General features: G+C 38.7%; 2 protein-coding genes across 5 annotated transcripts in view; one reads left to right on the plus strand and one right to left on the minus strand.

Annotated features, from left to right (window-relative positions):
* Window positions 1-6,009, plus strand: part of LOC129702968 (interleukin-10 receptor subunit beta-like) — a 44,485-nt gene extending 38,476 nt beyond the window's left edge. For both annotated transcript variants that reach the window (XM_055645087.1, XM_055645086.1), the window contains exons 8-9: window positions 1,892-2,049; window positions 4,322-6,009. In XM_055645087.1, the coding sequence (XP_055501062.1) occupies window positions 1,892-2,049; window positions 4,322-4,624 (461 nt within the window). In that variant the 3' untranslated portion in view covers window positions 4,625-6,009. The remainder of the gene's footprint in view (window positions 1-1,891; window positions 2,050-4,321) is intronic.
* A 1,411-nt stretch (window positions 6,010-7,420) lies between these two features.
* Window positions 7,421-24,045, minus strand: part of LOC129702971 (transmembrane protein 50B) — a 35,098-nt gene continuing 18,473 nt past the window's right edge. For all 3 annotated transcript variants that reach the window (XM_055645090.1, XM_055645091.1, XM_055645092.1), the window contains exons 3-7: window positions 22,432-22,544; window positions 19,321-19,388; window positions 12,762-12,854; window positions 9,160-9,217; window positions 7,421-8,236 (exon numbers count right to left, since the gene is read on the minus strand). In XM_055645090.1, coding sequence (XP_055501065.1) covers window positions 8,191-8,236; window positions 9,160-9,217; window positions 12,762-12,854; window positions 19,321-19,388; window positions 22,432-22,544 — 378 coding nt within the window. In that variant the 3' untranslated portion in view covers window positions 7,421-8,190. The remainder of the gene's footprint in view (window positions 8,237-9,159; window positions 9,218-12,761; window positions 12,855-19,320; window positions 19,389-22,431; window positions 22,545-24,045) is intronic.

A 24,045-nucleotide genomic window follows, 5' to 3' on the forward strand; every position in this document is an offset into this window, starting at 1 on the left:
ACATAGAAAATAGATGCAGGAATAGGCCATTCGGCCCTTCGAGCCAGCATAGCCATTCAATATGATCATGGCTGATCGTCCAAAATCAGTGCCACGTTCCAACTTTTTCCCCCATATCCCATTGTTTCCCTTAACCCTAAGAGCTAAATCTAATCTAACTCTAGAAAACTGAAGAAGGGTCTCTACCCAAAACGTGGCCCATTCCTTCTCTCCAGCGATGCTGCCTGTCCTGCTGAGTTAATCCAGCATTTTGTGTCCATCTTGGGAAGTGGGTGTCCACCTCACCTCTGTGTGATGACTACATCTCACACGTATCTAAATTAACCTCTCAGCCATTTCATGGCCCACCTAGCCAGCTAATCAAAATCCCGCTGAAATTCTTGATTATCTTCACTGTCAACAGAGCCACCTATTTTTGTACCATCTACTAATCCTGCTTTTCTAATCATGCCTTGTACGTTCTCAAAAAAATGCTTATTGCCCTTAGTGTTATTAAATGCATCAACATTATTTTTCTGTTATGACTATTTTTCCACAGCATTTCTGGTGCTGTGCCCCATTTGTATCTCTGCATTAAAGTAGGCTTGGTACTTAAGGTGGCTTCTGAAAATAATCCACACCCTCATATTAATATAACAGATTTGAACTATGTTGATTAATTCTATATTTGGTTCTGGAAATGTAAGAATAGAGAACATTTATAAATATTGGTACAAAGAAAGGTATTAATCCTTCTGTCTCTACAATAGTATTAGATAATATCATAATAGACAATAGGTGCAGGAGTAGGCCATTTGGCCTTTCGACCCAGCACCTCCATTCACTGTGATAATGGCTGATCATCCACAATCAGTACCCCGTTCTTGCCTTCTCCCCATATCCCTTCACTTCGCTATCTTTAAGAGCTCTATCTAACTCTCTCTTGAAAGCATCCAGAGAATCGGCCTCCATTGCCTTCTGAGGCAGAGAATTCCACAGATTCACAACTCTCTGGATGAAAAGGTTTTTCCTTTGCAAAAATCTAAACATTGTTAATGTAATTCCTAGCCATTTTATGTCTGGTAAATGTTAGTTTAACGACTGCACTGCACACAACGCTACTTAACACCATATTCATGACTAAAAGTTTTAACTTCCCTTGTGTTAGTGCCATCCCAAACTTTACTCAATTTTATTTTCCCCTGTATTTAATGATTTGGATTCTCACTTTGGATTTCTCATGCCAGTGTCACTCTTTAACTCGGAGTATTTATCTTGGGTTTCTCTGTGTACCGTTTATCAGGAGGTGAGAATGCAATATCTAATACAGTAGATAGCTTGTCCCCTCATATTCGTGCCTTACCTGTGAATTGTGCGATACGTATGTCACTATGTGACCTAATTAATGAGCTGAATTTCTGGAGTTGAGCAGGTGCTCCATTGAAAATCCACAACCTATTGTTTTTGTTGCTGCACTAATTTTTATAATCTGTGGCTCATTTAAAAAAAAAATTCTTCTGATGTATCCATTGTCGTTATTGCCTTTCTAACTATTCAGACAATAATTGACAGTATTAATATTTAAACTATGGGTGCATATGTGTGGTTGCTAATCTGACATTCAGCACAGTGTGTTTGGGCAGCTCTCAAATCTGAACCATGCAGAATAGTAATGAATTAGTTACCTACCCATTTACGGATGAACCTGTGATAGCGTCAGATTGATGCCAGTAATGAAACAATTCTGAGGGACTATTAATCTCGCTGCATCCCTGTGATCAGCTCCTAAGTTATGGAGTTACGAGGTCTAAGTGCTGATGCTAGTCCTGATGACGTGTTGCAATTTTGCGCAGGGCTGATGTAATGTGTCGTGTCTCAGTCCCCCATTAACATGCTTTTTTTTAATTGATAGCTAAAAGAAGAGCGATAGAAGTTGTCCAGGTCCTTTTCATAGCATTGTTTGCAGTTTTGGTGATAACGATGGGATGTTTTTTCTTCGTGAGCTATGTGCGCAAAGTAGTCAAGCACCTAACGTATCCATCCTACAGTCTCCCGAATCATATAAAAGAGGTTTGACTACTTTTATTTTAAATCTCAATGGCTTATATTTCAGTTAAGAATGAAGGTCTTAAATTTGGCTGATAATGTTAAATACTGATGAATGTCAAGTTTTATTGATAAATGAACAGGATTACTCGCAAGGCAGTTCATGTCCTTAAATCTTACTCTAACTCAAGCTATAGAGTTGTTGCCAAGCATTTTCAATAAGAAAACATTAAATTGTGGATGAACCCAGTTTAGTTTAGTTTAGGGATACTGCATAGAAACGGGCCCTCTGCACAACTTGCTCTTGCCAACCAATGTGCCCCATCTATACTAGTCCCACCTACCTGCATTTGGTACATATCCCTCTAAACCTTTCATATTCATGTACCAGTAAACATGTCTTTTAAATGGTTTCATAGTCCCTGCCCAACTACCTCCTCTGGCAGCTTGTTCCACATACTCACCACCATCTTTGTGAAAAGGTTGTCCCTCGGGTTCCAATTAACTCTTGTTAGAAGACGCTCTGCCTTTCTGTACACCCCATAAGATCACCCCTCGGCCTCCTGCGATCCAATGAATAAAGTTCAAGCCTGCCCAACTTCTCCCTATAGCTCAGGCCCTCAGGTCCTGGCAACACCCCCTTAAATCTTCTCTGCACTCTTTCCAGCTTAATGACATCCTTCCTATAGCAGGATGACCAAAACTGAATGCAATACTCCAAATGCGATCACACCAATGTCTTGTACAACTGTAACATAACATCTCAACTTCTATACCTTGACTGATAAAGGCCAATGTGCCAAAAGCTTTCTTCACCATCTTATTTACCTGTGATGCTACTATGTACCTGCACTCCTAGATCCTTCTGCTCAACATCACTCCCCAAGGCCCTGCAATTCACTGTGAAGATCCTGCCTTGGTTTGACTTCGCAAAATGCAACTCCTCACACTTATTTGCATTATCTGCGTTAAACTGCATTAACCTTTCCTCGGGCCACTTACCCAACTAATTGCTGTGATTTTTGACAACCATCTTTGCAGTCTGATACCATTCACTTTGGTATCATCTGCAAACTTATTAATCACTCCTACATTCTCATCCAAATCATTGATATAAACCACAAATAGCAATGGGCCCAGCACTGATCCCCGAGGCATAACACTAGTCACAGGCATCCAATCTGAAAAACATTTCCCCATCACACTCTACTTCCTGCCATGAAGCCAATTTACTATTCTGTCAGATAGCTCTCCCTGGATCCCCACGCGATCTAACCTTCCAGAGCATGTGGAACTTTGTCAAATACTTTGCAAAAATTCATATAGACATCATCTGTGCCTTTGCCCTCATCAACCTTTTTGATTTTTCAAAAAGCTCAGATTCAGAAGACACTATCACCCATGTACAAAGCCATCCTGACTATCCCTAATCAGCCCATGTGTATTCAAATGTATATATATATCTCTTATCCTCAGAATTCTCTCCAGTAAATGCCTACCACAGATGTTGAGCTCACTGGTCAACAGGTCTCAGGCTTTTCCTTTCAGCCCTCCTTAAATAAGAGACCCAACGTTAGCCACTCTTCAGTCTGTGACTAATGATGATTCACACATAGCAGCCAGAGTGCTTGCAATTTCTTCCCTAGCTTCCCACAGTAACCTGGGATATATATGATCAGCCCCAGGAGATTTATCTACCTTTATGCGCTTTAACATGTCCAGCGCCGCCTCGACTGGAATGCAGACTGTCCTCACAACATCTCCATCAACTGTCCCAAGTTCCTCAGTCTTCATTCACACCCAAGATTCGAGCCCAAGCCAGGTGACTTGCTATATGCTGGTCTTAGAAGGGGAGCCGCAATCACACATTACAATCGCTCCACTCCTTTACCCCACAGACACAGAAGGGTTGGGTGAATATAATATAATAAAAAGAGTATGACATTCAGACTCTGGTGTCGGCGGCGCCACTTAATAAAATCACATCTGGTCTTTTACCTCATCATCATCTTCCTGTTCGAACTCCCGATCCCTTGATTCCTGCGATATCCAAACATTTTTGAATTGCACTATTGTTAAGCTGCAAGCATTAGATTATGGCTGGGCATCTACACTGAGGCTTTCAATTGACAAAGTGCAGTGGCTATATGTTAAAACTGAAAATTACAGCCACGTTGTCTAGGCTGGTAGATCCTGCAAATAAAATTAGTTGGGAGAAAGTTTATTTAAACTAGCAGTCCAAAAATAAATTGCTATATATACTAAACAAGTGTCATTAATTGTGTTTCTTTTACAGTACTTGACTGAACCATCCCAACAGCCTGCATTTCCAGTGGTACATAAAAATGATCTTCAGGAGGATCACTGGGACAAGCTTTCCATTGTGTCACAAACAGAAATTACATCAGTGCTACTAAATTCAACTAAAGCGAATAAAACAAAGGTGGACCAAAACCCCACTGAGTCTGTCGTGGAGATTCCTAATGAAGATGATGATCTGCAAAGCAGTCAATCAAGTGATTCTGGACATTATTCAAATGGTACACAGGATTCTTCCCATGGAAATCCACAAAGCATAGATGACACATCTAAATCGTAGGATTGAAAAATGTTTGGCGGAATATCATGAACATTCCCTTTGCTTCCTGAAGTTGACTTTGTGATGCACTAGGTGTACACACATGCATTAAAGGAATTAGAACTGAGTACTGTTGGATTCTACAATATTTTCATTGCATAGCAAAGTGCATTTATGAATTGACATAAGTACCATCAGACAGCTAACATTTTGAATAGTTGGATGTGCACAGCCAAGTCCCTGATGAATTTTCTGTATGAAAGTATTTGCCTTCAAGATGGTTATTTTGTCGCAGAGAAAGACTTGACAGAATCTAATTTAGTTCTCTTCAAACAGGAAATATTGGACAAACAATAGCTCTGTTAATGTGACAATTCAACTTGTTCAACTTTAATGTAAATTCAACTTGAATGTAAATTGGTTTGCTCAATGGTACTGTGCACTTTAAAATTCCTTTGTGTGCGGTTTTGTACAGTGCAATTCAATATAACAAGAAGAAAGTGACTCCACTTTTGACAAGCAACGTCTTGTATTTGACTTTAAGGAGACTGTGCCCATGCACAAGGGTTCATTTGGTCTTCTGTATATATCCTGTGATTATATGATTGTGGAGAAGTATATTCAACAACATTGATACTGTTGGTGTTAGTTCCTGATCATAATGGTTAAATGGTGGTTTTCGAACGACCCGGACTGAAATGGCAAATGTTCTTCATAGTTGTGTCATAGAGACAATAATCAGTATGATCATTAATAATTGTCTTGGCCATCAGGAAGAGAATATTTTGTTGTATACTTGGCCTTGTTGGGTAAGTTCTGTTGTGATCTACAGAATTTTTATTACTACAACTTTGTGAAGCAGCAGTAATTCAGTCGTAACAAAGCCAACCCCCAACTTTCCACGTTTCCATGTAAGAAAAGAGCTGCAAGTGGTTTTGCCACTTGGTGGAATCTGATATAATGGGATTGCGCAGGTTCCCCGTACATATAAACAAGCCAGGTAACGATTTGTCATCACCCAAATTACCTGGATTAATGATTTACAGAGGTATCTGTTAACAGGAAATAGACTTGTATCTTTTATTAATTTGTAAAATGACACAACGATTAAAGTAATGAATGACCTTTGGCAGATCGTTACCTGGCTTGTTTATGATATGTACGGGGAACCTGCGCAGTCCCATAATATCAGATTCCACCAAGTGGCAAAACCACTTATTATGCTGTTAACTTGTCAATGTTCCAGATGGTTTATTGATTATATGATGCATAGATTAATTTTGTGTTGATACTTGCAAACATCTTTAGTTTTACTATTTCTGTTTTGTGTGAGCTGTGCAAAATACAGTCTTGTTTTTATGAATGTGAAATTAGCTTTGAAATTGAAAATAAAATGCTTTTCTATACATTGTTATAGAAAATTTAAATTTTTTGTTGGATCTTGTGTTGGGTGGATTGGGATTTTATATTAATGACGTTTGTCAAAAGCAATCGAGCTGGAACAATAAAGTGGCATTATTTCTAGAACATTTATTTTCCCAATATTTAATAGGAAGTATTACACCTGGATGTTAAGAGTTACTAGACCATTTAAGTGTTTCCAGCCATTGTGTTGGTGATCTTAACCTAAATTAATCATTTCAGCCTTTTCTGTGAGAAACTGCTTCCACTTCTTTAGTACACTTCCCAGAGTAGTACCATTCATTGCCCAGCTCCTGTCGATTTTAGATTTTCCAAAATTCAACATTTCACTATGGCCGACCTTAATCCCTTTTCCTGTAATCTGCTGCTATCCATCTTGTCCCGTTATATCCAGGTCTATTAGCCAGTGTTCTGAATGAATTCAGTGGTGGGTTCAACAGCCTTCCTGCACAAAGATTTAACATCCTCTGTTCATCTGTACCAAAAAGTCTACCCGTTTTTCCAAGATTGTGATATCTGGTTCCCTTTGTGGGGAAATGTCTTCACTGTATCCATCCTGGCAAGAGGCCTATAAGAATGTTGCAAGCTTCAATGAGATCGCCTCTCATTCAGCGTACAGACAATATCTACACAGTCTCTCCCCAGGAACCAGTCTCATATTTTCATCAAAGTTAGACACAAAATGCTGGAGTAACTCTTTGACAGGTAGCATCTCTGGAGAGAAGGAATTGGGTGAGATACTGTCCCACTGAGTTACTCCAGCACTTTGTGTCTACCTTCGATTTAAACCAACATCTGCAGTTCTTTCCTACACATCATATTTTCATCAGACTGGCAGGCAGGTGTATCTTTCCAAGACGACTAAAAGTGTGCAAAATATTCCATGGGCAGACTAACATAAACCATATACAATTACTGTAACTCATCTTTGAGAGATGGTGTCTGTTATGAAGGTAACCTTCTTCAGACTGAAAGATAAGAGTTTGGGAGGTGGGGGAATTGGAGGTGAGTAAAGGCCAGAACAAATCAGGGCCTGGATATTACGTTCCTATGTCGGCACAGGAATGAAGAAATATATTGGGCTTTGATGGGCTGCTATGTAGATTCATCAGTTTAGTTATGTGTCCAGGAAAGTAGAATTAAGGTGAAAATAAACTTGAATAAGGTTGATTTAATTATGATATCAAGAATTTGATAGAGAATGAAAAACCTTTTCTTGACCAGCATTAAAGCTAATCTATTCATTAGTCTGAAATATGACGCATTGTTTTCATACAAAACAATCGATATCTAGAATTCGCTTGACACTAGGTAATGAATGGTAGACAATTTTCTCCAGTTCCACAAAATAAATTTCTTTCACAAGATTTGCTAACAGAGAACTTTGCCACAAGAAAATATAACACAGGGTTTATTTCATAAATATTCTCATCGGAAAAATTTTAGTCAAGCTGTTACTTATAATAGTGGCATTCTTTCTTAAGTCATCTAAAAAGGTTGGAGCAAACATTCTGGGTCAATAATGCTTTTAGCACAGTTAAAATTTTAAATGATACAACAGGCATTAATTTCTTCAAATATAAAATGATACAACAGGCATTAATTTTGCCTAAATCTAAAATGTACAATGTTTAAGGATGCAGATCTCTTTTTTCCTTTAAAATATAGGGTAACAATAATAACGCATCAGACATATAATCCAGGTTTTCTTCAATGAACTCAATTAGAAGTCATATTACAGTTCTCAGCCCAATCAGTGCATCATTCTCTGTTAATATAACTCATGACAATTATTAAGAGTGCAGGTAACATATTACAAAATTAAGGCCCAGAAATTCATCCCTCGAAAATAGCACAAAATGTGCTGCATTGTACAATTCATTCCATTTATTCCATTGGAATCATTTGTACAATTTTGAGGGAAATCTAATATGCTGACTGTACAATACATAATGTTTTCTCCCCAACATCATGGGATGAATTTCTAAGCAGAGATGTTAATAAAATAAAAAGATGAGTTTTTCAAGGATTATTTTAAATATGGATCGTATCACTAAAATTACTTAAATTACAATTTGGCCAAAAGTACAAAGCAATGTGTATCTGTAGCTTTTGTTTAAGTGTAGAATATCCTGAGTCATCTCAGTGTTGATACGGAGCAGCTTTTATGCCCAAAGTTCCTCTGTTCTCCCAAATTTATAGATCAGGCTGCTGCAAAAACAAAACAAGACACGATGTTTAATAGATTGCTAAAATCATGATTTATTCACGTCTAACAAGACAAAATATAACTGCATCAACCAATTAAAAATGTTGGCCACAATAATAATGTGATGTCACACAAAGATGTGGGGTAGATCTCCAGCATTAGCAGGATAATTTCCATTTTTGATGGGCAAATCGCATTGTTTCACAAAACTGTCTAGCACATAAAACTTAAGGAAAATGGTACAAACTGGACAGTCTTAGGTTAATAGTGGTTTCTGTAAACTCATCTATAATCTAATGATTATTTACACAATGTTGAAGATCAAACATGAATACTAGCTGCTGGTACTTTGCCAGATCTGGCAGATCCTATCAATAGTCAGCAGTTTTGGGATGATTATTCAAATGTTCCACATTCAAGCATGCTTCCTTTGAGATGTCAGGTAAAGTCTGGTCCAGGTGAACCAGATGGCACATTTCCATTTGTGAAAAGTCCACCTACTTCTCAAAAGTACTTAATTTTCTACGAAGTGCTTTGATTTATCTGGAAGGAATGAAAAAGCCACCTACAAAAATGCTAATTTGTTCATTTGAAAGATAAAATGATATAAATGACAAGGAAAAGTGAAGGGGAATGATCATTGAATCGGTTTTATAGCATAGAAACAGGACCTTCAGCCCAGCTCATCCATGTTGACCAAGATGCTTGTTGGAGTCAGTCCAATTTCCCTGCATTTGGCCCAGATCTCTTTAAACCTTTCCTATCCATACATCCGTCCAAATATATTTTAAATTCTGCCATTGTTCCTGCCTTAACCTCATGCTCATGCAATTTGTTATTTTGGCCTTAAATAAATAATAGGAACCTAAGCTTAACGTTCTGACAAGCCATGCAGTAGCTGCATTTTCCAAATGAATTTGCTTACCTAAAAAATATCAGTGCATTCTGAAAGAACACAGCCAGGCCTGGATACACATCATTCTCTGTAAAAAAAAAATGAACAGAAAATTAACAAAAGAACATTACATTTAATGCACATTGGTGGTAGTGTCCCAATGAGTGAGGAAAGTGCAAAGTCAACTTATCCTGCAGCTGGCATCTTAAACATAGTGTTGATAATCATTAGATTATATACGAGTTTACAGAAAGCATCATTAAATTGTGATGAAAAAGGCTTTTTGGCCTTCATCAGTCAGAGTATTAAGTATGGAAGTTGGGAGGCCATGTTGCAGTTGTATAAGACGTTGGTGAGACCGCATTTGGAGTATTGTGTTCAGTTCTGGGCACCTTGTTATAGGAAAGATGATTCTCAAGCTGGAAAGGTTACAGAGAAGATTTCAAAGATGTTGCTAAGACTAGAGGGTCTGAGCTATAGGGAGAGGTCGAGTAGGTTGGGACTCAATTCCCTGGAGCGCAGGATGATGAAGGGCATTCTAATAGAGGTGTATAAAATCATGAGAGGAGTAGATCGGGTAGATGCACAGAGTCACTTACCCAGAGTAGGTGAATCAAGGACTAGAGGACATAGGTTTAAGGTGAAAGATACAAGTTTTAACAGGAATCCGAGAGATTTTTCACACTAAGGGTGCTGGGTGTATGGAACAAGCTGCCAGAGGAGATAGTCGAGGCTGGGACTATCCCAACGTTTAAGAAATAGTTAGACATGTACATGGATAGGACAGATATGGACCAAATGCAGGCAGGTGAGACTAGTGTAGCTGGGCATGTTGGCCGGTGTGGGCAAGTTGGACCGAAGGGCCTGTTTCTACGCCGTATCACTCTATGACTAACGCTTTTCTGGTTTGTAACATCTCCCTTAAGTTTTCTTTGAGCAACACAGTTTTGTGAAACAAGGACACTAGCCAATCACCGTATAAAACAGTAATCATCAAGCTGGTGCTGGAGATCTAACCCACATCTTTGTGTGGCTTATTATTACTGTGGCCAACATTTTTTAATTGCTCGATGCAGTTATGACAATGTTTTCTCTTATTAAATGTGAATTCACTTTTTTTGGATTAAAATCATGAATATAGAAGGCCCGCACTGACCTTAAGAATGTTTTTCCCAAAAGGTTAAAAAAAGTATTGCATTTTATCAATGATTGATTTTTGTGTTTTTGACCTAGAATTTTGGAAAGATTTTAGAGTAATGCATTTGTAATGTAAAATGCAACATGTCAGCCAGGATTCAGTTCTTCTCCTCCCACCCACCGTCGCTGAATGCAAATGGGTGGTGTGCCATATTTTGGCCCCTTCTAGTGATGTGTTTAGTTTAATTTGTGAAAGAATATACGAGGAGTGGATGCCATTGAAGCAACTCACTCACAGCCATTCAGATTATAAATCATCTTACCGTGAGATTTGTGTTATTTAGACTCATCTCATGATTGGTCTAAATAACACAACACAGGATCTTTAGACCCATCCTCTGACATGGCATGGAACATGAACTGTTGCCCATGATCCTTAACGGAGACAAATTAAATTACCCAGATGGTGCTCCTTGCCCACCTATAACTACTGACGACCACGATTGATAGTCCCAAAGTTATACTGAGAGCAAATGAGCAAAGATAAGAATGTAACATGCTACAATGGGGCAGCAGGAGAAGACGTATTAAAGTGCCATGAAGGTTAACGCCACCATCTTTAAACAACTTACTGAAATCATTGGGAGAATAATTTGTCGCCAAGAGAGGATGTGATCAAATGCTTGGAATAGCATTATATTGCCATTGCTGCTAGATTAATGCAGATAGCAGGTTAGGATCAATAAATAACGCAGTTGTGCATCCATATAGGGACATTGCAGCCAAGGGGTTTGACTAGGAGATCTTTAGTGAAGGGCCTTTTGCTTTCCCTTTTTAATGATAAACCCCTAACAGTCCATGGCAACCCTCAGATAGATTTCTGTCCAGAGGCTGACAGGTGCAAAGGAGGATATTAGGGATTGTTAGACACAGGGCATCCTAAGAATTGCAATATGTGGATATAGATTAATACGAATGAGAACCAATTTCCAATAAATAAAATGTTTAAAGTTCAAAGGAAATGCAACACATTGTAGTATTAAGGAAGATGAATCAGTAAATACATTTCAGACTGTGGGATTAAAATAATTCTTTGACTGTGTCTGTCAGGTTTAGAGGGATATAGGACGTAGGGAAATGGGGCCTGCTTAGGCATAGGCAAGTTGGGCCGAAGGATCTGTTACTATGCTGTATGACTCTGCTTGATGTGCTAAATGACAAAACAAATCTAGCCTGGAATCTACCTTGATTTCTATCACAATTTTGCAAAATATGAATAACTGAAGATTTCAGATGATAGATACAAAATGCTGGAGTAAATCAGTTGGTCAGGCATGCCTGGAGAACATGGATAGATGATGTTTTGGATCAGAACCCTTCTTCTACATAAAAGTTTCTGATACCTAGTTTTGATGTCAGCCTATTAATAAACCCTCAGTGTCTAGAGTTTGGCCAATATATCCAAGAATATTCAAGGTCATGTCAGTTTACCAACCGTATCATATGAGCGACCTTCTGCTGTGAGCCAGTTGCTTGTACTCTGTAGACAGTATTGTTTGTTTACAAAGCTATCCTTTTAATTTCACAACTGATTACTAGTTGTTGTTTACAAAGAATCATAGAATCATACAGCACGGAAACACGCCCATCCACCCAACTTGACCAATATGCCTCATATACGCTAGTCCCACCTGCCTGCATTTGGTCCATATCCCTCTAGACATTTCCGATTCATGTACCTGCCCAGATGTATTTTAAAGTAGCTACTAGGTGAGATATTTATGTACTATGAGAGTCAACATTAATTATGGGTGAAACACAAAGTGCTGGAGGAACAGTGCTGGGGAGCATCAGTGGAAGGAAGGGACAAGTGATGTTTTGGGTTGGGACCTTCCTTAAGACCAGAAGGGTTCCAACCAGAAACATTGTGTGTGCAAGTCTGAAGAAGGGCCCAGACACAAAAATATTGAAGTGAACTATGCTTTTGAAACTGTACTGGATCACCTGCTGTTAGCTTTGCTCTTAAGGGTATAAAATCTCAATGTACTTTGAGTTTAGGGAGATTCTACTGAGAGTGTCTCCATGAGAATCCCCACTTGTCATGATGAATTAAGGTTTTTAATATCTGCCAGCTTCAGTCTCTTATTCACATTTGACACAGTTGAACCAACCTTCCTATTTTGTCCTTGTGCCAAAAACAACAAAACAATTGCTCCTGTTCATCCATCCACTGAAGACCATGGCATTATAGAGGATAAACTCCTTATACTAATACCCAAGCGAATGGGGCACATTAAATCTACCAAATTATCGATATCATACTCCTTAATGCTTTTGACATGCAATAAATCTGTTGACATGGCAATTTAAAGCAAATCAAAATAAAACTGCACACACTATGTCCAGCCATTCATAGATTGACAGAACATTGCATATCATAACAGCAGCCAAACTTAAAATATTAATCATTCATGGGTCAAGAAAAAAAAACTTACTTGGTACAACATACGCCCCAAATAGGATCCACATGGAAGCTATGAGAGATCCAAACATCAGCATGAAGCCAATGAAAAGCCAAATTCTTGCACCTGTGAAAAAACATAAAAAAATGTATGGATGCAGGGAGCTCTTCTTGGCTTTGAAAATTGTTTTCCAAGGCTGCACTGAAACTGTTCAGTTTAAACAAATTGCACACAAATAAACTCTCCCTAAGTTTGGAAACAGTTTGTTGAAGGGCATTGTGATAAGTAGGAATGGCTGAATGATGAAAAGCACATCAGGGTAGAAAAATATTAGAATGAATTGATTCAGTGGGTAGATGGAGCACATCTCAAAGGAGATTTGGCAGGGACAACAACAGCCAACACAAAGGACAGGTTAAGGTGGTGGTTGAGTGTCCATGAAAAGGGACATGGATACACAAGGAATTGCATCAGCTGGAATCTTGTGTAAAACACAAAGTTTTTCAGCGTGTCGGGCAGCATCTGTGGAGGAAATGGGCAGATGATGTTTCATAGACGTTGAGCATAGAAACCTGCCCCACAGGGGCTGAGCAGACTCCGCCCAGGCAACGCCATGGGTTCTGATGGTATCAACCCTAGGGTACTCAAGGCATGTGCCAGCTAGTTGTGCGGAGTACTCCAACATATCTTCAACCTGAGCCTGGAAAGGGTTCCGTGCACCCACCACCATTTTGAGTGAAAGGTTGCTCCTCAGGTTCCTATTAAATCTTGTCCCTCTCACCTTTAGCCCAAGTCTACTGCTTCTTGATTTCCCTTCCCTGGATAAAAGACGGTGTATTCATCTCATCTACTCCCCCCTCATGATTTTATTCATCTCTATAAGATCACCCTACAGCCTCCTGTGCTCCAATAAATAAAGTCCAAATCCATCCAACCCTTTGCTCCAACTCAGGCCCTCAAATCCTGGCAACATCCTCTTCAAGACACGCCAAGCCCAAACATCACCTGTCTATTCCCTCCACAGATGCTGCTTGCCCAGTTGAGTTCCTCCAGCACTTTGTCTCTGGCTAAAGAGATGTGGGTGAAGTGAAAGAATCATCCGTGTATATCGAGATTTTCAAACCACATCCTTTTCTCCCCAGTCAACCTCATGTTTCATATGCTTTCAAATCTCATTAATAGTTCCTTGTTCTAGTTTGTTTTTTTTAAAGCAGAACTAGTGCAGAGCCTAATGATTTAGGATATAGATAGCATCACTACCATGCACATCTGGCGAAGTAGAAATAACTATATTTTTTACCACATTGCATGCAATACCGTTGTTTCCTCAAATGAGATTCACAATTGAAACCCCACAGACTGGAGAAAATAAAGGGCCTGTACAAGGTAATTCAAGAGCTCTTCCCAGTTTAAAAAAAAAATCAAACTCGTAGTAAGCACGTAGAATGTACGTAGCGGGTACGTCGGAGCTCGGGACGTCTCTTAGCGGCTCATAAACCTAACGGCAGGTACTCGGTAAGCTCGTGAAGATTTTTCAACGTTGTAAAATGTCCACGAGAGCCTCGAGTACCTATGAACGGCTATTACCGTAATTCTCCGAGTTCGAATCAGGGGAAACTCGGGAGAACTCTTGATTTACCTCGTACAGTGGGGAAGGCCCTTAAAGGACCAGTTAATATTTCAGGTGGATTTAAAACTCGTTACTTATTTCAATATATTTTGGGGAACTGGTCATTGCTGGCAATGCGAAAATCAATTGTCCATCCCTAACTGCCCTCGAGAACATGGTGGAGAGCCACCTTCCAGAATGACTGCAGTCATTCTAGTCGATGGTACTTCCACAGTACTGCTGGGTGGGGAGCTCCAGGATCAGCCTGGATCAGCCTACCATGCGGTACTTTATCAAATGTCTTTCTAAAATCCATGTAGGCAACATCGCTGCCCTATCCACATCAATCACATTTGTCACCTTCAAAAAAACTCAATCAAGTCGTAAGATATGAAGTGCTGCACACAAAGCTTTGCTGACTGTCCCTAATTAGCCCATTCTCTTCCAAATGAAAGGAAATCCTTTCCTGAAGAATCAACGACAATAGCTTCCCTATCACTGAGTTGAAGCTTACCTGCTTATAATTTCCTGGACTATCTCGACTTCCCTTCATAAACATTTATACTGCCTGTAGACATGGGCTGCCTCAATAGACAATAGGTGCAGGAGTAGGGCATTCAGGCCTATGTACATTAACAAGACTAAGGAGCTGCTAGTTGACCAAGAACGAAAACTGAGAATCCATGAACCCATCTTCATCGGTGGGATGACGGAGGAAGAGAGTCTACAGTTTCAAGTTTTTGGGTATGCACCTCTCTAATGATCAGTCCTGGGTCCTGCACATTAATGGAATTTCTTTAGGATTGTATCGTCCTCCACTGCTCAGTGTTTTGATGGGATTTGACATCCTGCTGAAATGTCGTTCTCCACTACAGCTGCCCCCTCTTGCTGAGTTACTCCTGCTTTGTATAAATGTTCCTTACAATTCTTAGAATTTGCAATGGCTGCACGCCATCAGTTTTATTTATTTAACTGAAAGGAGAAAATAGCCTGACATTTGCTTTGTCTGGAATATTGTTTAACTTAATTGGAAATTGTAGTCATATCCTGTTGCAACTTAAAATAAAATTATCCACAAAATGCACTTAATTTCCACATTACAACATTTCAATAAGATCATGAATGTATGCTGTATATTGTGACATCATCTTTGATGTGCTGATTTTAGCTCTATTTATATTTGCTCAGGAACAGAATAAAAGTTTGGCCAATTAGAGAACATGGAGTAACAAACTGTCAGATGCAGATTTGATTATAAAATTGATAGGGCAATCGTTAAAAGATAAAAGTTGTCACAGCAATGCAACCAAAATCCAAAGTAAAAAAGGCAACTCGCGACCATATCCATAGTGAGGAAATAGTTCTTATTCAAACAGCTTAAACACTGCTGCATACCTAAACTGCAACATATAGTTACTAGTTCTAATGAAGTTAGTTAGAACTGGTAACTAAATGGCACATGTTATTACACCATGAGGAAGGAACAGAAAACAAATTAACCTGATGAGTTACCCCAACATGTTGTATCTATCTTTGGTGTAAACCAGCATCTGCTTTTCCTTCTTAAACACCGGACAAATGAGTGGTGGAGATCTATCTGCTCCAATATAGTTTTTAGGGAAGGAAATCTGCAATTATTAACAAATATATGCTATTTGAAAGACCAAATCCACTGTAATACATTTGACTTTTAAACGCCCCGAGAAATAGCTATTCTGCCTACCTGGTTACAGAGTAGTTGGGAGTGGGCAATAAATGCAGATCGTGTCAGCCACACACCTAGAGCTTACTACAATTCTGTGCAAGGCTTATTTCTAAACTAGTATGTGAAATGTCCACGAAGACAGACAGGGAGGCAGAGTACTGTTTGATTCAGAGCAGACATCTTAGTTCAGGAGTACCTGTATATGAAAGCAGTTTAATTGGTTTATAAAGTTTACAATGAAGATTTAAGATGAGATGAATATGGTTAGGATAAAAAAGGGTTTGAGAAAGAAAGCAGGGGATTAAAATGAGTCAAAAGATAAAATGAAACTTGCCGCAAATGCTTAAACAAAGTTGATCATGAGAGTCTAGAAAAATATTTAATTGTAATATGATGATGGTCCAAATCTGAAATGCTAACTGATCTATATAAATTTCATGTCAACTTTCATGATAAGTAATGGCTTGCGCAAGTGTCCACTTGGATGACGCTTGGTACTTTTTTATGTTGTTACAATGACGCAAACACACAGGGGTTCACACTTCAAATGGCAGTATTCATCTCATTGAGACTGCACAATGTATAAATAAATAGCGATCATCAAAACAATGTACTTCTGGTTGCAACATCAATAGCAAGAACTGGCTTTTATACAGATGGAGACTTTCATTGAATGGAAGTTGTGTATATGTAACTATTGAGGAAACTTTTAGAACATAATGTAAAACAGGACAGGAATAGGCCCTTCAGCCAACGCTTGGAATCATGTTCCAAACATAATGCCAAGTCATTTATCAAGTCGCACAGATCTCCGCAGAACCCCACTGGTCACAGACCTCCAACTGAATAATGCCCTTCCACCACAAACCTGTATGCCATTTCTTCAGACTGAAGAAGGGTCTCGACCCGAAACGTCACCTATTCCTTCTCTCCATAGATGCTGCCTCACCCACTGAGTTTCTCCAGCATTTTTTGTCTACCCTCATTGATCGCTCTTGTCACCTCTTCAAAAACCTCAATCAACATTGTAAGACATGGCCTGTTGCATACAAAGCCATGCTGACTGTCCCCAATTAACCCATCCTCTTGCAAATGGGAGTGAATCCTAGCTTGAAGAATCCTCTCCAATACTTTCCCTACCACTGATGTGAGGCTCAATGGCCTATAGATCCCTGGATTCTCTCTACTTCCCTTTTTAAACAAAGGAATGAAACTGGCTACTTGCTAGTCCTCCGGGAGATTCATCTTAATACCTTTCCAGAGCCACAACACCATCACCGTCTCAATTTTTAACTGTCCTTTCATGTTAGTATTCTCCATGGTGACCTCACTGTTCTTCATGTCATTCTCCTTAATTAATGACTACATCTTGGGACCTGGTGGTAAATGCTTTATATTTCTAAAAGGCAGATCTACATAATGTTCAGTGTACGTTATAGTACAATGTATGAATGTTTCAACAAACTGCAAAGAGAATTAAAAACTGAATTTGGCAATTTATGCGGGAAAAAAATGCACATATGGTTGTTATCACAACAGGACACCAGCGAGTTGGACTTCAATAGTCTCCTTAAATATAAACTTCTTGTGTTTGAGTCACAGTTTCCACAAAACAGTACCCAGAGTAAATACATTTCCTCTCATGAGGAGTTGCTTCAGGGTCATATTTGTCAACATCTCTAAACTAAACTAAAATTTGAAGAGTGTGGTCTCATTCTAAAATGTTAACCAGTCATCATATTAAAGCACTTCTTTCCTGATGCTGATAGATTTGTACTTCACAGAAAGGGAATAAAAATACATATTCTCAGTCACTGCTCGATGGTTTTCTGGTATTAATTTTAAAATTTGAACATTCATTTAGAAGACAATGAGCCAAGTCCACCTGTACGTTTTCTATTAACATCAACATTATATGCATTTCTATTGCAATTCAACATCACAGTGATATACATATCATCACCCTCAATAAGAAGGGAAAAGATTTTAAAAGAGATTAATATTTCTAAAGGTAAAGCTATTATAGTCATACGACACGGACCCAGGCTATTTGAGCCAATTTGCCCATGACACCCATCCACATTAATCCCATTTGCCTGAGCTTGAACCATACCCCTCTAAACCTTTCCTATCCTTGCACTCATTGGCGGACTGGGTCTAAAAATATTGGTTGCCAGGAGACAAAGGGGGCCCACCCACAATTACAATGCTATCATTTAACAGGGGCCCACTTGCCATCACTTGCTATCACTTCATCAGGGGCCCACTTGCGATCGGGCAAGCTGACACCCAGGCCAGTACTCCATTGCTTGCACTTATCCAAATGTTCCTTAAATGTTGTTATTGATCTTGCCTCAACCAGTTTCTCTGGAAGCTCGTTCCATATATACACCACCCTCTGACCCCCTCCTATTTGATCTTCAGTGTTTAACTTGCAAAACAGATTAGCAAAGGTAACAGCTAAAAAAAGCCTATGGTTTCCTTAGTGAGAACAAATGCAACTTACTTTCAATACTTCTTCAAATTCTGTATAGGAACAATTTTGGCCTTTAACTATTCAAGAGTGGTGCATACAGATATGACAAGAGATGGACACTACTTGTCAGCCTATAGCTGCATCAGGAATATATCAGACAAGGCAATCTAGTTAGCGATCTGACATGTTGAACACTTCTTTTCTAAAGATACATATGCACTCTTGGCCGACAGTCTCATTTTGTGACATTTACCCATGAAAATTAGGGCCAGGTGCTTTAGATTTGTTTTGACAATCCAAAGATTGCAATGTTCCATTCTCTCTTTATCTGGGAAATGATAAACAATATGCAAACATTTCTTCCTTTATATATAATTTCTTCTTTCTATCTTCTCTGCACTCTTTCCGTTCGTCCTCCAAAGCAAGATGTTATTTCCATTTTTTTTTTCCTGTTCCCTAGCCATTGAAAAATACTAATATTTCATTACTCCCTTTTTCACCAATGAACTGACGGGAAAAATACTACTCTTTTTAAGATCTCCAGTTAACGGTACAGCTGGAAGAACTACTGAAGCAGAAATCTATGTTTTAACTGGAGGTATATTTTTATTCCCACGCAAATTCATGCTTCAATTACACAGCAGTTCTTAGCAATTTATTTGCAGTAAAATTAGCTATGCTCTATGCAGTGAATCAGGATACCCATTTGCAATATACAAATGATTTGTTCTTTGTTAGGTACTTTTATTTTTTAATATTAAGGACAGTAATCTAAAAAAGTAACTAGCTTCATACAACATACCTGTTCTTCCCAAACATCCTTCACTGTATCCATCTCCTCGGACTTGCCCATTAGAGACAGCATTTATCCTAAATTAGAAACAAATTACAAATGTGGAGTGTAATGATAAAGTGTAATATGCATATACACAGTTTATTTTATCAGAAATTTGGCAATCCACATTGCCAGATCGAGAGTTATGGTAGTAAAGTGGTTAATCAAGAGGTCTGAACTGAACTGTAGATTTAAACCAAAGATAGACACAAAAAGCTGGAGTAACTCAGCAAGACAGGCAGCATCGCTGGAGAGAAGGAATGGGTGACGTTTCGAAGGGTCTCGACCGAAACTTCCCCCATTCCTACTCTCCAGAGATGCTGCCTGTCCCGCTGAGTTACTCCAGCTTTTTGTGTCTATCTTCGGTCTGAACTGACGACCCAGAAACTCAAGTACAGATCCACTAACAGTAATGGGAAAGTTACAAGCTAATATCTTGTTTTTTAGAACAACTATAAAAAAACATGTACATCGGGTGCACTAAAATTCTTTGGGAATGAAACTGACAATCCTTTTACAAAGTCACCCCCAAAACAATGTGGTCAACTCTTAAATGAATGGCCTTAGTAGGCCAAGGATGAACAATAAATGGTGGCTTGGCTAGTAATACATTTCAGTACATGACAGATGAGTGAAACAATTCATGCAGGAAAACCATGTGCAAAAAATTGTATCAGAGAGCTAGAGGTGTAGCACAGATGATCTAAAACACAGTTTATTCTTATATGCAAAATTACTCTCTCCATCTACCTTTTAAATGAACCCAGCGCATTTGGTTAGCCATTAAGGCCATGCAAAATATTTTTTAGGTTAAGAGTTAGGAATAAATCCAGCACTTGATTTAAAATATTTTGAGCCTTTTAGGCTGTGGGTCGAGGAGCTTTTTTGTTCAGGTTCGTGACCCAACTCACGGAACTACCTGAGTTTTTAATATATTGTGTAAAAATATTATATAAATCATACCTGAAACTAGTCAAGAACAAAACCTGCACATATTATTTAAATATGTCGAAAACTTCCAATTTTCCGAGTAGTAATTGTCCAATCAATGAACGTTTGACATTGAGGTCGGACGCAAATTGACCTATCGCACGCTTTGTTTTATGGTCACTAGGCAGCACGTACTCTGGGATCATGGCTACCTCCTCATTACATCAATAGCAATTGCAAGGTTTCCAAGGATAAAGGTAATGCTAACCTTGCTGATCATTTTATTTTTCAATTGATTTATCTTTATAAAGTAATGATGTGATGTGAACTGTTAAATAAAAATAATAAATAACAAACGTACAGCTAGGGTTAGGATTAGGGTCAGGGTCAAGGTCAGGATCAGTAGGTCGGGCTTGTCGGTAGGCCGATGGATGCTGTGGAGGATCGATCGGGCAGTCGGTCTGCCGGTGGATGGTGAGAGTGGTCGGAAGGCCTGTGAGTGCTGCGAGTGATCGGTCGGGCTGTCGGCCCGCCAGTGGATGATGCGAAGGGTCGGTCTCACCCATTAATTAGACTGGTTCAGGAGCAAGACCTCTGCGGCAGTCTCATTCAAAAAACACCCAATTATATTAATTATATTATTTTAATGTAATATAATTATACATAATTATATATGATTAGTCATATTCACAATATATAGATATATATATGCGTGTAATATCTATATATATATATATATATATATAGTATAATAATATATAGCTTAAATAGACTGCAACATGGAAATAGGCTCCCCATGGTGTAATATGAGCACTGGACACTAGATGGCACTTACTTTTTTGATCTCATTTTCTAATTAATGAATGTGCAACTTTTGGCACTGACAAGTTATGACTTCTTTCTCAATTATATTTTATCTAAATCTGTGCAAAATTTCACGTAGTTCCAAGACGTGGGTCATGAAAGTTGATTTCTCAACACATTTTTGATGCTCGGCCCACAGCCTATTTGCAAACAGCCTGCAATTGTGCTGGAATAGTTAACTTTAAAGACTATAAATTAATTTGTCATGTAGCTACTATTTGATACCTTTTAAAAACTGATGGTTATTGTTTTCCAATCTTTCATCATACCTTCCGACGACTGAAGATGTTTCTCTAGACATGGCTCCAGGACTTACCAAAAACAGTTTACTGTTTTACTTGTGACTACCTCTGATCTGAACACATCTGGTAGATTTGTCCAGAAGCAATTCAGGAAGAAACTAGTTTATAGCACCAATCTCGACTTCAGCAATATCCCAAAAAGCCTTTAGCATCCTTTCCCCCCCTAATTTAATAACTGATAGATCTCAGGAAACGCACATTCCAATTTGTATATAATTATCCCCGGTAAAACTAATATGATAGTTTATGGCTTAGGTAATTATTGTCACATGTACCAATGCACAGTGAACAGCTTTGCTTTACATGCTATCTCAACAGATCAGATACATCATACGTAGTCTGAAGAAAGATCTCGACCCGAAACATCACCCATTCGTTCTCTCCAGAGATGTTGCCTGTCCCGCCGAGATACCCCAGCTTTTTGTGTCTATCTTAGATTCAAATTAGTTCAAACTCAAGTACAATAGATGGGGCAAAGGGGAAACTACAGGCTGCATATAGTTATAGTTGTCAATATTGTAGCATATTTGTTCCACTGACTAAGTCTAATGTTCTCAATGGGAGGAGGTGAATCGAACAGCACTCTCGATTATGGAAGGAAATTATCTGACTATTTGGTAATGTTGTTCAGGATGGATAAAAGTTGGCCAGGGCATTGGAATGGAATTCCTATTACTTACAATAATGATATTAAAAAAGTTTTATATCTAGGAGTGTAGACACGTCCTCAGTTTGAAATCATGTTCAAAAATTACGCCTTCATGACATCAAATGGCAACCTAAATTTTCCGCTCATTGGCTGGAGCATGTTTTATATCCATAAGCTTCTTACTCTATAGCAGAAGCACAGCTATAATGCTGTATATGACGTCAACACCATTGTGTTCAGACTTGGGTTGTTAACCTGGAAATAATAAATTCATAAAGCACATAATGAAAGCTAAGACAAGTGGCAAAGCATGGTATTTCATTGGAAACTTACATGAAAAAAGCTATGGTTGACATGACTCCACATGTGTGAAAAGCATGATTCATATCTTTGTTTGTTGGATAAACAACTGCAGTATCTATGATAATCCACCAACCTGTAAAAAACTACAAACAAAAATATAGCATATTAAGAGATCCAAGCACCCAAATTACCTACTAGTCCTAGTCAGATAAATGGCATCAATTGCAATCATTTACAACATTGGGTAAAATTACAAGTCTAGTTTAAAAGTTTAAAAATTTTACCTAAAATCTAAGTAACAAATTTATTGTTCGGTTTGAAATATTCCCTCACAAAATTTCCCAGAAACCTGTTCTCCACACATTCCCATCAACTCGCTGCTCACTGCTCACCTGGGATCACAATACCCTCACCCCACAGTTCTCATGCTGTGATCCTACAATCATGTAGGATCAATGCTCACAGTGCTCATATTGTAATCCAGTGTTCCTTATCAAAGCAAGTACTTTAGTGTGATGTGTTTAGCTAAATTAAAATTTCCAAATAGTTAAATAATCTGCCAACATTCCACTATAATCTCTAGATCTTTTTGCCATCCTTTGCACTCAGCTAGTGTACCTAATGAAAAAAGATGACTGAAAAAAAATAGCGGGGGGGGGGGGGGGGGGGGGGAGATGGAAAGAAAGATATTGACTTCAATTAGCCATGACCACTCAAAAATAAAGGAATATCTAGAATCAGTGGCACTGAGAATTGTTACTCGCTTTAACAAGAGCGTCTAGAACGTCATCAAAAACCGAAGCTATACACCATCTCCCATCTTGTCTAGCATGTGGCAGAATCAGCGAATCCCACATTAGCTTAATCTGCCTCCTCACAACCCATAGAACTGGTGAAAGCAACCAAGCAACTGCCTGGGGGGAGGAAAGAGTTTAACGCGAGTAAAAGAGCCCAGGCAAAGAGAGTCATTTACACTTTAAGTAATTTATTGAAATTATAATTGAATAATTAGGCCGTGTTGTACAAGATGAATCCACACCCAAAGTCTGGCATCAAGAGTCAGAAGTTTAATAAATCTTACTTTTTCGCTTCTACAATGAAGTTGGTTCTGGGACTGCAGCTAATACACTTGGTGGAAGGCAATCACATTTTTTTCCCAAAAACTCAATTTTCCCCATGATTCATCCGTACAGAAAATAAATCTCTTTACAATATAAATATACAGCTTGGCCTAAATCCCCTTTAAAAAGATTGGTCCAATTATAATCCTATTTTCCTCCATGTGTTATAAAAAAATGAAGATTTCTTCTGTATTGTTAGGGTGACTCCAAGAAGTTCAAAATCATTGCTAAAATAAACAGTCAGTACATTTACATCACAGGGAAAAGGTAGATTCCTTTAATCATTGTCCACAGCTAGAATGAAGCAAAACAAACAGGTGATCTGTTACTCCTGCAGATTAGGTAATAACAGGGCACTTGAATTCTTCTGCCTCTTCATGTCCATATAATTAATCAGACGCTGCATAGTCTCTCAGAGCTGAGGTGCAAACTTAAATACGCAACTCACAACTTCATGACTTGGAGACAACAGCAATTTACCACAGATGCTCTCTTGACTAAGTAGTGGCATTTTCACCTCAAG

The sequence above is a fragment of the Leucoraja erinacea genome, chromosome 13, assembly GCF_028641065.1.
Source record: "Leucoraja erinacea ecotype New England chromosome 13, Leri_hhj_1, whole genome shotgun sequence".
Classification (NCBI taxonomy): Eukaryota; Metazoa; Chordata; class Chondrichthyes; order Rajiformes; family Rajidae; genus Leucoraja; species Leucoraja erinaceus.